The following is a 12944-nucleotide window of genomic DNA, read 5'->3' as shown; positions in this document are numbered from 1 at the left end:
CGTAGTATCTGAAACCATTCCACTCGCACGATTTTCACTCGAAAAGGCGTATAATAAATCTCGATCGAGTCCATGCACAGCACCAGCGGAACTGTGGATACACCTGGTCCATGCACAACCGACGGGGCAAACAGCATGACCTACAGAGAGAGAGAGAGAGAGAGAGAGAGAGAGAGAGAGAGAGAGAGAGAGAGAGAGAGAGAGAGAGAGAGAGAGAGAGAGAGAGAGAGAGAGAGAGAGAGAGAGAGACCCATGAACAGATCGATCGATCCGTGACTCCCTCCAAACTGGGGTGGCCATATAACCGCCCCCCACGACGCCCTCCGCCCAACCCGCTTCTCCTTCCTCCCTCAGCCTCCCTTCCCTTCCTCGCCTCGCCTCCCTCCACAAACCAACCCACCACCATCGTCCAGGAACACAGACGACCGCCAAGATGAGGGAGATCCTGCACATCCAGGGCGGCCAGTGCGGCAACCAGATCGGCGCCAAGTTCTGGGAGGTGATATGCGGGGAGCACGGCGTCGACGCCACGGGCCGCTACTCGGGGGCCTCCGCGCAGCAGCTCGAGCGGATCAACGTCTACTACAACGAGGCCGGGGGCGGCCGCTACGTGCCCCGCGCCGTGCTCATGGACCTGGAGCCCGGCACCATGGAGTCCATCCGCGCCGGCCCCTTCGGCGGCATCTTCCGTCCCGACAACTTCGTCTACGGCCAGTCCGGCGCCGGCAACAACTGGGCCAAGGGCCACTACACCGAGGGCGCCGAGCTCATCGACGCCGTCCTCGACGTCGTGCGCAAGGAGGCCGAGAACTGCGACTGCCTCCAAGGTGCGGACACACATCTTCGCTACCCATCAATCAATTATTTCGCGCTGTTCGATCCCCTCGCCGATCCCGTGTTCCGTACTTCCGTTTCCATACATGGATTCGGCCGTGATCGTTCCCTGTTTCGTGCGTAGATCGGATCAGGCAGAAGACCACCAATTTGGTTCAAATTTGGCACTAAACTTTTGAAATTTGTCACGTTAATTGTAAATCTGCCGCAATCGCCCTGCCCAGTAGCCAAAGAGGGACGTAGGCAACTGTTGGACCGTGGTTTGATTTTTATGTTTTTGCGAGGACGGGAATACCACAACATTAACACCCTACAGGGGAATTCGGTTGCATTAAACACAGCTATGCCAACTTGGCAGCGTTGACGGCCAGGCCTCGACAGGTATCAATGCTGTCGATTTAGCGAATTAAAGTCTGGACGAAAATAGGTTGGAGGACATTATATAAATATAGAGTTTAATTCACTGCCAAAGCAGGGAATTGATATTTTCCCTTGAAATCTAAGCTTCACCTCATTTACTAGCAGGATGAACTGAAAGGCCAAGAATTTTTCACAGCTATTGTGTTGCCCTTGTACTGTACTGGTACTATTCGAATGATACTCCCATTGCCTCACAGGTCGCCGCATTGTCTAATGTCCATTCAGATGATTGGGATCAAAATGGATCAGTACTTGTCTGAATTCATCTTGGATGCTTGTTTTCAGTTCAATTACGTGACTGAAACTTTGCTAGACAGAGTCACAGAATAGTACTCGCAAATTGATTAATATTAGATGCTACACAACATAACAGATGTGACCATTAGGGTGATACACAATACTGCATAATATAGATGAATTCTTTCATTCCTGGACCTTTGATTAATCTGTTGGAAGTTACGTTCATGTGCGTGTGTGGATGTAGCTAATTCCTAACCAAAAGAAATCATGAGGTTATGACTTCAGACATGCATTGGCGCAGTTCTGAAAGTAAGCTAGATTAGGCTATGTCTCATCTGTTCCCCAGTTTTTTCTCATCAAGCTGTCCTGCAACGTTGCTATTGGCCGTGGGGCCAAGTGCTTTCAGTTTAATAATCTTTCATTGGGTACAGACGAACATCATCACAGCCAAGCAGAACTTATTGTCAAGCATTTGTTGTCCTACCAGGCTATGACTAATGCGAGATTTAACTGACCAAATGTCACCTCATTTGTGAAAGCTAATTTTACTGAAAAAATCATTGCTACTTGTAAAATTGTATTTTTTGTTGTTCAGAGAAGATTTTCAGACCTTTGAGGTGCCCAACACCTGGTTTTGTCGGTCAATACCAGTTTTCAGTATTGAAGAAACGTTATATCACCTGTCAACATCTTCCTGGGATGGCGAAAGTATTTGAGATTATCACAATAACGCACCACTTATGATACAAATCATGCTCTGATTAATGACAATGTGGTACGACCTACCAAAATAAAAAAAGGAAGTATCTGGATCTGCTACTACTGTAATAGTGTCGGTGGTGGTTGCGACGAATGAGACAGTGAGACAGGCTGTACCAAGTGGCTGGTGGTTGGGTCGATTACTCATGTGTTGCTTACTTGCTTAGTGTGTATACTTGCATGATTGCATTTGGACTTACATGAGGTGAAATGTACATACACCTAATAAATGAAGCATAAAAAACCTAATAAGATGCTAGCAACTTGCAATGAATAACATGAAATGGTGTATGTGTTGAGATTAAGGCTACAGTTGTCTGGCTATTTTGACGGCCTGAGCTTTTACAGGACTGAACTATAAAGCAAAACTCTGAATCTCTGATCATTTTCTGTCAAACTGAAACTGACTGCCACCGACATTGCCCGTGTTGCTGACAGGGTTCCAAGTATGCCACTCTCTGGGCGGAGGCACGGGTTCCGGCATGGGCACCCTGCTCATCTCCAAGATCCGCGAGGAGTACCCCGACCGCATGATGCTCACCTTCTCCGTGTTCCCGTCGCCCAAGGTGTCCGACACCGTGGTGGAGCCCTACAACGCGACCCTGTCCGTGCACCAGCTCGTGGAGAACGCCGACGAGTGCATGGTCCTCGACAACGAGGCGCTCTACGACATCTGCTTCCGCACCCTCAAGCTCACCAACCCCTCGTGTAAGCATGCATCTTCTCTTCCATGCATGTTAGTTGCTGCAATGCTTTAATCTGCAGCTAATGGATGATTTAATAATCCTAATAACGAACGCGCATGCAGTTGGTGACCTGAACCACCTGATCTCGGCGACGATGAGCGGCGTGACGTGCTGCCTTCGGTTCCCCGGCCAGCTGAACTCGGACCTCCGGAAGCTGGCCGTGAACCTGATCCCGTTCCCGCGGCTGCACTTCTTCATGGTGGGGTTCGCGCCCCTGACGTCGCGCGGGTCGCAGCAGTACCGCGCGCTGACGGTGCCGGAGCTGACGCAGCAGATGTGGGACGCCAAGAACATGATGTGCGCGGCGGACCCGCGGCACGGTCGGTACCTGACGGCGTCGGCCATGTTCCGGGGCAAGATGAGCACCAAGGAGGTGGACGAGCAGATGATCAACGTGCAGAACAAGAACTCGTCCTACTTCGTGGAGTGGATCCCCAACAACGTCAAGTCGAGCGTGTGCGACATCCCGCCCGTGGGCCTGTCCATGGCGTCCACCTTCGTCGGCAACTCCACCTCCATCCAGGAGATGTTCCGGCGCGTGAGCGAGCAGTTCACGGCCATGTTCCGGCGCAAGGCCTTCCTGCACTGGTACACCAGCGAGGGCATGGACGAGATGGAGTTCACCGAGGCCGAGAGCAACATGAACGACCTCGTCGCCGAGTACCAGCAGTACCAGGACGCCACCGCCGAGGAGTACGACGACGAGGAGGTCGACGGCGAAGAGGACCACGCCTGAGGACCGGACGTCGACCCATCGTTTGCACGAAGGTCTCTTCAGCTTCGCACCTACGCTATGCCAATCGAGAGGCGCTCTCAATATATACATCCCTACTACCCAAAGGCTAAAGTATTGTACGTATATGCGTGTACTGCCGTGTCTGCACTTGTTGCTGCTTCTAGCTTGTGTGTGTGTGTACCTATGATTGTGTGAGTGCTAGTGCTGGTTTGTGTTGTTGTCAACTTTTTTATGGCCATCTTTGTTCAGGAGTTTAAATTTGTTTATTCATGTGTGTTGGGGATTACTCTCTCCTGTGCAAATGTTAGGAATATCCATTTTTATTGAAAACCTGCTGTGTTTCCTCTGTCGCCCTGTTGCACCTGTGTAGTAGATGTCTGATTTATCGCTTTCGCTTGAGGTGCCAAAATTCCTCAATGTGCCGTGTCATCCTGATACCGATGCTTGTTTATGCTAGGGCTTGTACCACTCCATAAGTGGTGGATTGAGCCCTGGGCCTAGGATCAAGAGCCCATAGAAGAAGGAAGCTCTTCATCAGGAGGCGGTGGAGGGCCCAGCCGAGGAAGATGCAGCCCAACCTCGGGCTAGGCCTGTCTCCAAGGTCTGCACCTGCTCGTCGACCGTCGTTCTCTTTTTGTTCAGGTCATTCCACTAGGAACGAACAACGAACACTCCACGAGGCACTAGCGCAAGAACTGTGTGGACAAGGCCAACAAGCAGAGACACGTTTCAGTTGATCAGTTCACGTGACCGGGCCAAGGTACCCATGGCCCATTCGTTAAAGTTTTTCCACTCAGCTAGTGCAGATCCAACGTCAAGAAGCAGGGACCGATACATCGCTCGCTCGCCGCCGGAGTTGAACGTGTGTCACCGAAAGAACTGGCAGGCTGCCCTACGCTGCACTTCTGGTGGCCAAGGCATGCAGGGGTTCAGGATCGAAAGAGGCCGCTCGTGCTTGTCTGCGTCCGCCTGCCTAAAAAACCAGGCCCTGCGTCGCCGCCTCTTGCTTGCTCGTTCAGATGTCTCTGTCGCGGCACAAACAAAAGGACGGCAGGGTTGGGTCGTAGTGCTCCAGGCACCGGGCTTATTCATTTGAGAATGCCAATGCAACTTTCTTCAGTGAGATCTGCCCAAGCCAAGCCGTGAGCCCGTGACGTCCTTCAGCGACGAGACCATCATTTTGCTGCCTTTTTTTATGGGGTGGTCTTATCTCTCGACCGAGAAGAATCTTCTCGAACCCGAAATACTAATCAGCACGTCGCGCAGACCTTTTCTTCCGATCCCTTCCGGTGCCCAAGACCTGGACGCAGGTCATCTGCTACAGTCTTTTCTTTTTTCCACGGCAGTGTTGCGGCATGCATACTGAACTCTGACCACATCCTCTCCCTTCTCCAAATCCGTCAGCAGATATATCCTCACCTTCCTCCTTTCTTAATTCTTGCAGCGTGGATCAGGAATGCCAAACTCAACTTCTGAAGTTTCTTTTGGGAATACCAGGAGTTCAGCAATTTTACAATGCATAGCGATGAGAGGAAGAAAAACTGCAGGAGATTACAAATTGGAACAAAATGAATGACAGCAGGCTTCAGCTGTCATTTGATCTGCAACGCCATGGCCGGCGGCAGCCTTGGAACTTCTCAAGTGAAAAGGCAAAGCTTACGAGCAGCACAAGGGAACCCCCAAAAAGTCGCCGCAACACACTGGGGACTCCGAAACAAACATTATATTCCCCGGCAACGGATCCGTCGTCACCGTTTTCGCAGGGGTTCCTCTGAATCTGAAACGTGGACATCTTCAGAGCTCGTTGAAACTAAAACGCGGGGCCGGGTGACACCGACATGTAGCAGCAGTCTAGCCGCTGCTGCGATTTTCCGGCGTCCAATCAAGCTGGGTTCAGGAACTCGCATCTGCTTTTATTTCCAAGGCGTCGTCACCGTCGGCAAATGGTTCCTCGCCGTACCTCAAGTGCGATGCATTCCTGAGGGATTCGAACGCAGCAGCGGCCAGGTGCTCAGCTGCAGCCCTCGTCACAACTTTCTGCTGGGCCTGGGATCTTCCCTTTGACAACAGCAGGAGCCTTTTTGCTGAGATTTTTAGTGACAAGGCCAGAACAAAGGGAAGAAGACAGCAAAAGAAGATGAGACAAAAGGGTGCCGAATATTCACATGGCTAGCAGAATAGGCAGCGTAACTCAAATACGACCGGTATACAACTCTTCTGCTCTTGCTATAAAAAAAAACTCTTCTGCTCTTTGATTTTTAAGATATTTGTAATTAATGAACTTTATGAAGTGAAAATTTGTGAAATATACAAGTGACTTGATTTTATATGCACTCAAAAGGGGGAACTAAAGGTAGGCTTTTAGATGTGACAGAAAGCAACAGAGAAAAGAGGCAGATTTGGTACGTTCGAGTTTTGCTTTGCTCTATGCTCCCCTCCAAAGTTGTTCCTCCTGGAGATAAACTGGTCCGAGCTCTGCTCGTTGTACGCGTCTCTGTCTCGCGGACAATGATGCGCAGCGGTGCAAGTGCAAAGGGCTCGGTGACTTGACAAACCGACAGTGATACGCATGATGTGTTTAGCATGCAGAGTAGGTTAGACCATGCACAAAGGCATGGCCTGAAATCTGAATGAGTGGCCTGGACACCATTGTTGGGGACTCTCAAGAGTGTGAAAATTAGCTAGGTTTTTCCTTGTATTTAAGTAGCATGATAGAGACAACTAGAGTCGGCATGTTGAGGAGGTTCGGAGATTCGTGGTTACATTTTTTTCTGCTATGATGATGAACAGGGGCAGGCCAGGCAGCAGGTTCCATCTCGCCCATGCTTCCGTCCTGGACACCTGGAATGCCTGCAAATAACAAACAACTGAAAACTGTTAAAAGCGACGATGTGCACAAATTTCCAAAAAGAATCCTCGGATTTTCAAAAGAAGACTTCAACCATAGGCTTGCACGATTTTCATACGAAAAACTGTAGGTTTGGTAGCCACGACCAAAGTTTGCCAGCCTTACATCCTCATCTGTACTCAAAATTTTGCACAGATTAGAACCTGCCCTCGCCCTCATCTGTACTCATCCGGGTCTCTTTCTCTGTATAACTGATACGGTACTGCTCTGCGTCCGTTCAGACATCGGCCGGCCACTTCGCGGTCATCGACCGTACCCCATCGTTTCGACTGCACCTGGACGGCTGGACCTGGTTAGGTTACGTTCTCCACCGCTGACCGAGGCCGAGTGGTAGCCGAATTTCCTGAGGAGCCTGGAATTTCCTCGCGCTGGATGATGCTGAGTTGCTGACCGACTGATAACCTGGCGAGCTAGTACAAGGCTGCGCCCGCACCCCGGCGGCATCAGCACCGGAGTCGCCGGCCGAGCGCGTGACTCGGAATCCCCTACCTCCGCGGAGAAGTCAGAAGTAGCATGCGGTCCTGCCCGGCCCGGCGGCGCGCGCTCCTGCCCCCGCCCCTGCTCGTACGCCGCACGGCATGGCCCTGTAGGTCCTGTGCACTGTACCAAGCCCGGGTCGCCAGGGTTTCTCAAAAAGAAAGAAAAGAAAAGCCCGGCTCGCCAGGGTCGTTGAAGTCGCGCACGATGTTACGTCACGAGACCGGCGGGACGGAGACGGCCTGGAAAAAAATAAGGGAGGGAGATCATAGGAGAAGTGGACTCCATCGTGCCTCGACGGATCACACAGGGTCAGGGACCTGCAGCTAGCTAGCTAGCGTCGCGGCAGAATCGTCTGGCTACGCGCGGCCACTCGTTCCAGAGATAATAAGAATCGTAATACGAACTCCTGGTAGCATGGATACTGGTTCTCTGGCAGAACCCACATTATTTTAAGAGGATCGAGGGGCAGATTGCAGGTACTTGCATGCACGTCATTTGTCAACCGGCCGTCGTCTTCCTCTTTCAGAAAGCACGAGAAGCCCGCAAGATATCGTCCGGCTTTCACGTGCGAGCATGTGGCTGCCCTGTTATAAACGACGACGAATAAACGATCAAAGTAAACAGAATCAACTGAAAGGGGATACGAGATTTAACGTGGAAAACTCAATCAATGTGGAAGGAAAAAACTACGGGCACCAGCCATCAAGAACTTCAATATATCAAGAGTCGGGTTACAGCGCTGTGCGGCGGCTTACAAGAACATCATAGTTGAGGAGAAACCCTAATCGGGTATATAATATGTACCGTGGCCCCCGCACCCCCGTCAGGCGACACTAGGTCGAACCACATGGGCCACTTGTGCCTCCACTCCGCTTCGTCACGAGTCGGCCTTTTTTGTGCAACTGAATTTGGAACACAACTCAACATGCCCCCCGTTTAAAAAATTGGGTTGACCTCTTACCTCCATGGTTTCTCAAGGGGCTATCTGTAAATTGAAGTCCCCGGCACAAAATATTTGGCTCAATCTTTTGATAAGAAGAAAGAGAACCTGGGAAAACTAATGGATTTCCACTGATTTATCGATGGATTTATTTACCCTACTTTTTCTGTAACAGATACATGCTCACTCGAGGATGAATTTAAGGCCACGGAAATTAAAAGAAGATTGTGTGTTACTAGTACTTCCTATTTTCAAAATGTAAGTCGTTTAGACTGTGGAAACATTAATTAGACTGTACATAAGGATTAAAAAAAGTAGTCTTTGGTGCATTTTATCTATATTAGTATATCATAAAGATGACCCATTAAACCGTGAGAGTTGTAGCATTTACTAATCTTAGCAGGGGAGTAAGAAAATTGGTAAAATGATCAAACTTGAGAAGGCAAAAACCTAGCACTCACATTTGGGATTCGGAAGGAGTATGCGCTTGCATTGTTTATCTTTGCGCCGCGTCTCCGAGGTCAAACACGTGTGCAGCGGCTGTCGTCGCCCGTGGTTTACTTGACCAGTATAATTCTCAACAAAACCATGGACCCAAAGAAGTTCATGATCTCTAGAAATTTGTATTTGCATCATGTACGGACTGAGTCCACCGGCAATCATGCATTGCTGTACATACTGCTGAGTCCGCAGTGATCTTATGGAAACCACGGATGTTGGTATCCATGCTGCAAATTATGTGAGCGGCCTCGGCCTTACCTGCTGCCTGAAAGAGACGGGAAACATTGTTCATGCATGTATACGAAGCTCCTAGTGATACAATACAGGTTGACGCGCGCGTTGGAAAGAGGCAAGGTGACAGACCTGACCTGTGCCACGAGGTTTGCATGATTTGCGAATGCTTCGCTACGTGGTTTGTCTGGTATCAGTTAAGAAAAGGAAGCACGCATGCATCATCAGTGCCCAAATAGCAAGAGACCTCTGGCGGGTTCAGATTGAGTACACAAGTTGCTGGTAGGAGCTAGCAGCTACTTGCACTTCTACCAGCTAGTTTAGTAAACTTCCGTCTTAATTGCCAACAATTTTGATGCATGCACTTATAAATGTCAAACTGCTGAATAGTGATCAGCTGGCTCGCTCATGCTCCCATTTCTTGTTTGACGCAGAAAACTAATTTTCCTCTTGGCCCGTCGTGTTGATGAATCACGCAAGCAACGCAACAATAATATCATCGTGTGAGTGTGACCATAAACCACTCGTTGATACCAAGATCCCGTGATAATCATAATATAAGAGTAGTTCTTGTTATTCATTAACGTACTCCATGAATCCTTGTTATAACGAAATGCACATTATTATTTTACAAGATGATGAAGCATAGTGCATATATGTCCACCAATCGTCTTTCAGAAAGCACCGGAACCGAACCCCGGTTAAAAAAAAATGTGACAGTCACAGATAGTTTCACGTGTAAGCATGTGACAACCCTAGAAAGAAAATGTATTGACCTTTTCTTTGAGAAGACTCCTGCATGGAACATTTCACAAAGATACTAGTAGAGGTGGAATTTAGTGAACCACACCTTTATTTTTTTTTTCTGTTTGGTATCTAGCAGAGCCTAGGATGTGGGATGGTTTGGACCTCTGTTCTTTATTTGTAGTAGGATCATGGTCAAAAATATGCATAGGTTATGCATGGTTGCGTTGACCATCTAAAACCCATGGACCAGAAGAAATTCACAATATGGAAAACAAATGGCCATTACAAATATTTAAATTTTGATGTAAGATGTAATTTTGAGGTCCACCACCATCCTTATCCGAATCCATATGAAAACTTCTTATAGTAACAAACCGTTCGTATGAAGGTAACGTATGGAAAAAGCTAGCTAAGGTGATAGACCTGATGGCACGAGGTTTGCATGAATTATGATTGCTTCCCTATTTCTGGTCTTGTAATCAGGAAAAGGAAAGCATGTCATCATCGCCCAAATGACGATGACTATGATGGATTGATATTGAGGACTTAGATAGCATGTAGCTAGTTAGTAAACTCCAATTTATTCGCTAATTGTGATGCAACATTTGATAAAGATCTATATTGTTGTAGTCAAGATTCAAGAACACCATTGCTGCCAAATGGATGTACTTTGAAATGTTTCACGCCATTCAACATATTGGATTTTTTTCTAATATAGAAAATATAAAAGCATTGCTACCCTATACAATGACATAGAGAAATAAGATGTGTCATCCATTGTTGAAATGAGTAACTCCAGCAAACCCTATAAACAACTCTGCATCTCAAGTTTAGAGGATTAAAAGATGCTCCACCCTTCATTCCTAGGGTTTATCTAGGGACTCTCTATTATAAGTTAGAATTAAAGACTATTGATGGAGTTAAAGCAAATTTGAAGATTTTTAGAGGCAGCCTGCATTTATTATTTGGAGGGTCTAATTTAGAAGGTCATTGGTGCCATTTTTCATTGCCTCCCATCATAAATGGTAACGATCTTTGGAAAGAGATCTCGACAACTATGCCAGTTGCAATCATCTTGGTTTTTGTTTGGTTGTGAATCTACCTGTGTGGGATAAAAAATTCATAAAAAGTTGATAGCATTCAGGTTTGATTGATTTAAATGGGGTTTATTGTAGACCTCGTAGTATTTTTATGCAAGACATGTATAATGCTTTTAAATAACATACATATGAATCCTCAAAAAAAAGTAACATACACATGTTCCATTTTTTTCTTGAAAACCGCCATCCTCATCCTCAACCGCTCCCTGCAAAAAGCATCGCAAACACGCTTCCCTTTCACCCATTTCAAATTTAGACAATCACAATACCTGTCCTCCATCCAAAAGAGACACGAAAAGGAAAGTTTGAACGAAAACAAAACCCACTCGCGCCCCCTCCTATTCTCCCTCGGTCTCCCGACACCCCAGAAGCGCAGAAGAACTCGGCCACCCAAGTCACCAACCCAGAGCGAGCACGAGCACCAAACCCAACCAGAAAGCCAGGAACCCCCTCCCAATCGCCCCCCGGCCCCGCCCCGGCCCGCGCGCCGGCGTCCTCCTATGCTCGCCGGCGAGGGGCGCGGCCGCCGATGCCCAGCCCGCCGAAGGAACGCCCGTCCGGCCGCCTCGGCCGCCTCCTCGCCGCGCTCCGCCCCTCCCGCGCCGGGCCCCTCCCCGTCCAGACCGGCTTCCCCACCTCCCTCGCCGACCTCGTCGTCAAGAACCATGGCCGCCTCAAGAAGCAGCCTTCTTCCCCGTCCTCCAAGCGCGGGAAGCGCGGCGCCGCCGCTTCGCCTTCACCGCCCCCTTCCGTTTCCCCTTCGCTCGCGACATCCCCGCCGCCTGCCTCTCCGCCTCCGCCACCCCCGGCGGCCGCCGTCGCCGTCTCGCCGTCGGATCGACCGAGGCCCGACCTTCCGCCGGCCCGGCGCGCGCGTGGCGGCAAAGGCGGCGGCTTTGGCCTCGGCCTGGGCTTCCTCGCGTTCAGCGGCGTGGTGTCCCTCGCGCTCCTCGTGATCTGGAGCAAGAAGGTGGTTGCGGCCGTCACCTTGGCCTCCTTCTCGCTCTTCCTGCTCGAGTCCGTGAGGTCTTCCTTGCGCCCCCGGCTGCCGCGGCCGGCGGCGACGGAGAGGCTGCACTTTTTGGACGGCCGGGGGCGCGTCTCGCCGATCCGGGAGGTGGACGCGGAGACGGAGCCGTCCCGGCCGAGCTGCTCGGACACCGACAGGGGAAGCGAGGTCTCCATCCTCGCCGTGGAAGAAGACAGCGGCGCCCTCGACGATTCAACCAGCCCAAAGGCGAAGACGAAGAAGCGTTCCTGGAAGAAGCTGATCGCCAGCGCCAAAAAATTGCACAAGGGCCGGAAGGGTAAGGAGGCGGATTCCCTAGGCTCTTTCCGCAGCGACGGCGACCAAGCGGACGCCACGGTGCGCGGCAGCAATGCCACGGCGGCGGATCCCTCTGATTCCCGCCGTGGCACGACCAATCAAACGGATGCCGCCGTGGCCAAAGAGCCGGATTCTCTGAGGGGGTCTCGCCACAGCCAGGGGGGCATAGAGATAGTCGCCGCGCCGGTGGCCCTCGTCGCGGAGGAGGAAGAGCAGGAGCAGGGCAAAGCAGGAAACCGGTTCCCTGCAGCTCTGGTCCTGGTCGCCGTCGCCCTCGCCGGCCTGGTGGCCGGGAAGCTCCCTGCCGTGGCGCTCACGGTGCTCTGCTACGCCTTCCTTAGCTCGGTTCAGGGATCGCCCTGCGGTGGCGGTTGCCCGCCGGGGAGGCGATCCGAGGTCCCCATGTTGTAGTAACTGTTGTAAATTAGTGAGCAGCAAAAGAGGAGAAAAGATACGTGTTGGTTCAGTTCAGTTATTGCTGTTTGTGTTTGCATCCCCCTGCTGATTGGGTCGGAGCAACATTAACTTAACTCATTGCTAAACTGCTGGTAATTCGGTGCATTTTTTACATTATGCTGGCGCTGCCAAGCTCGCATTTTTGCCGTTCCGTCTTTCACCGCACCCTCAAAATTCCCCAAACTCCAGGCTCCGCCTGCCGCGTCCTCCGATCTGAATGTGAGACTCTCTCATCGCATTGGGCGTTCGATTCCCCAAGATGAACAGAGGCACGCACTGTTGATTCTCTGATGTCGTTCGTCCGACAAACTTCTTAAGCAGCAGGGCAGGCACGCGCTGCGGCTGCGGCTGCGCTCCCGATCCGTGCCAGCCAAAACAAAATGTCGCGAGACTTTGGATCCTTCTTCCTTCCCCGGCGGTGGACCACGGGCTCGCAAAAGCTGCGGGCAGGCGAGCAAAGCCTGATCTGACGGTGACGGGCAGGGTTCCATCATTCCAAAGCAGCGGCAGTAGGCAGGC

The 12944-nt window shown here is 50.6% G+C and overlaps 2 protein-coding genes across 2 annotated transcripts; both read left to right on the top strand.

Annotated features, from left to right (window-relative positions):
* Positions 1 to 346: 346 nt before the first annotated feature.
* Positions 347 to 4081, top strand: LOC112874264 (tubulin beta-3 chain). Its single transcript, XM_025937494.1, has 3 exons — positions 347 to 827; positions 2692 to 2961; positions 3062 to 4081. The coding sequence occupies exons 1-3, from the start codon at positions 434 to 436 to the stop codon at positions 3733 to 3735; spliced, it is 1338 nt and encodes a 445-aa protein (XP_025793279.1). The 5' UTR covers positions 347 to 433; the 3' UTR covers positions 3736 to 4081.
* Positions 4082 to 10975: 6894 nt separating this feature from the next.
* Positions 10976 to 12511, top strand: LOC112874266. Its single transcript, XM_025937495.1, has one exon. It carries the CDS (start codon positions 11172 to 11174, stop codon positions 12378 to 12380), a length of 1209 nt encoding a protein of 402 aa, XP_025793280.1. The 5' UTR covers positions 10976 to 11171; the 3' UTR covers positions 12381 to 12511.
* Positions 12512 to 12944: the final 433 nt, after the last annotated feature.

Source organism: Panicum hallii, chromosome 9 (assembly GCF_002211085.1).
Source record: "Panicum hallii strain FIL2 chromosome 9, PHallii_v3.1, whole genome shotgun sequence".
Taxonomy (NCBI): domain Eukaryota; kingdom Viridiplantae; phylum Streptophyta; class Magnoliopsida; order Poales; family Poaceae; genus Panicum; species Panicum hallii.
Note: the sequence above shows the minus strand (reverse complement) of the source record. Positions and strands in the feature narration are given on the sequence as shown.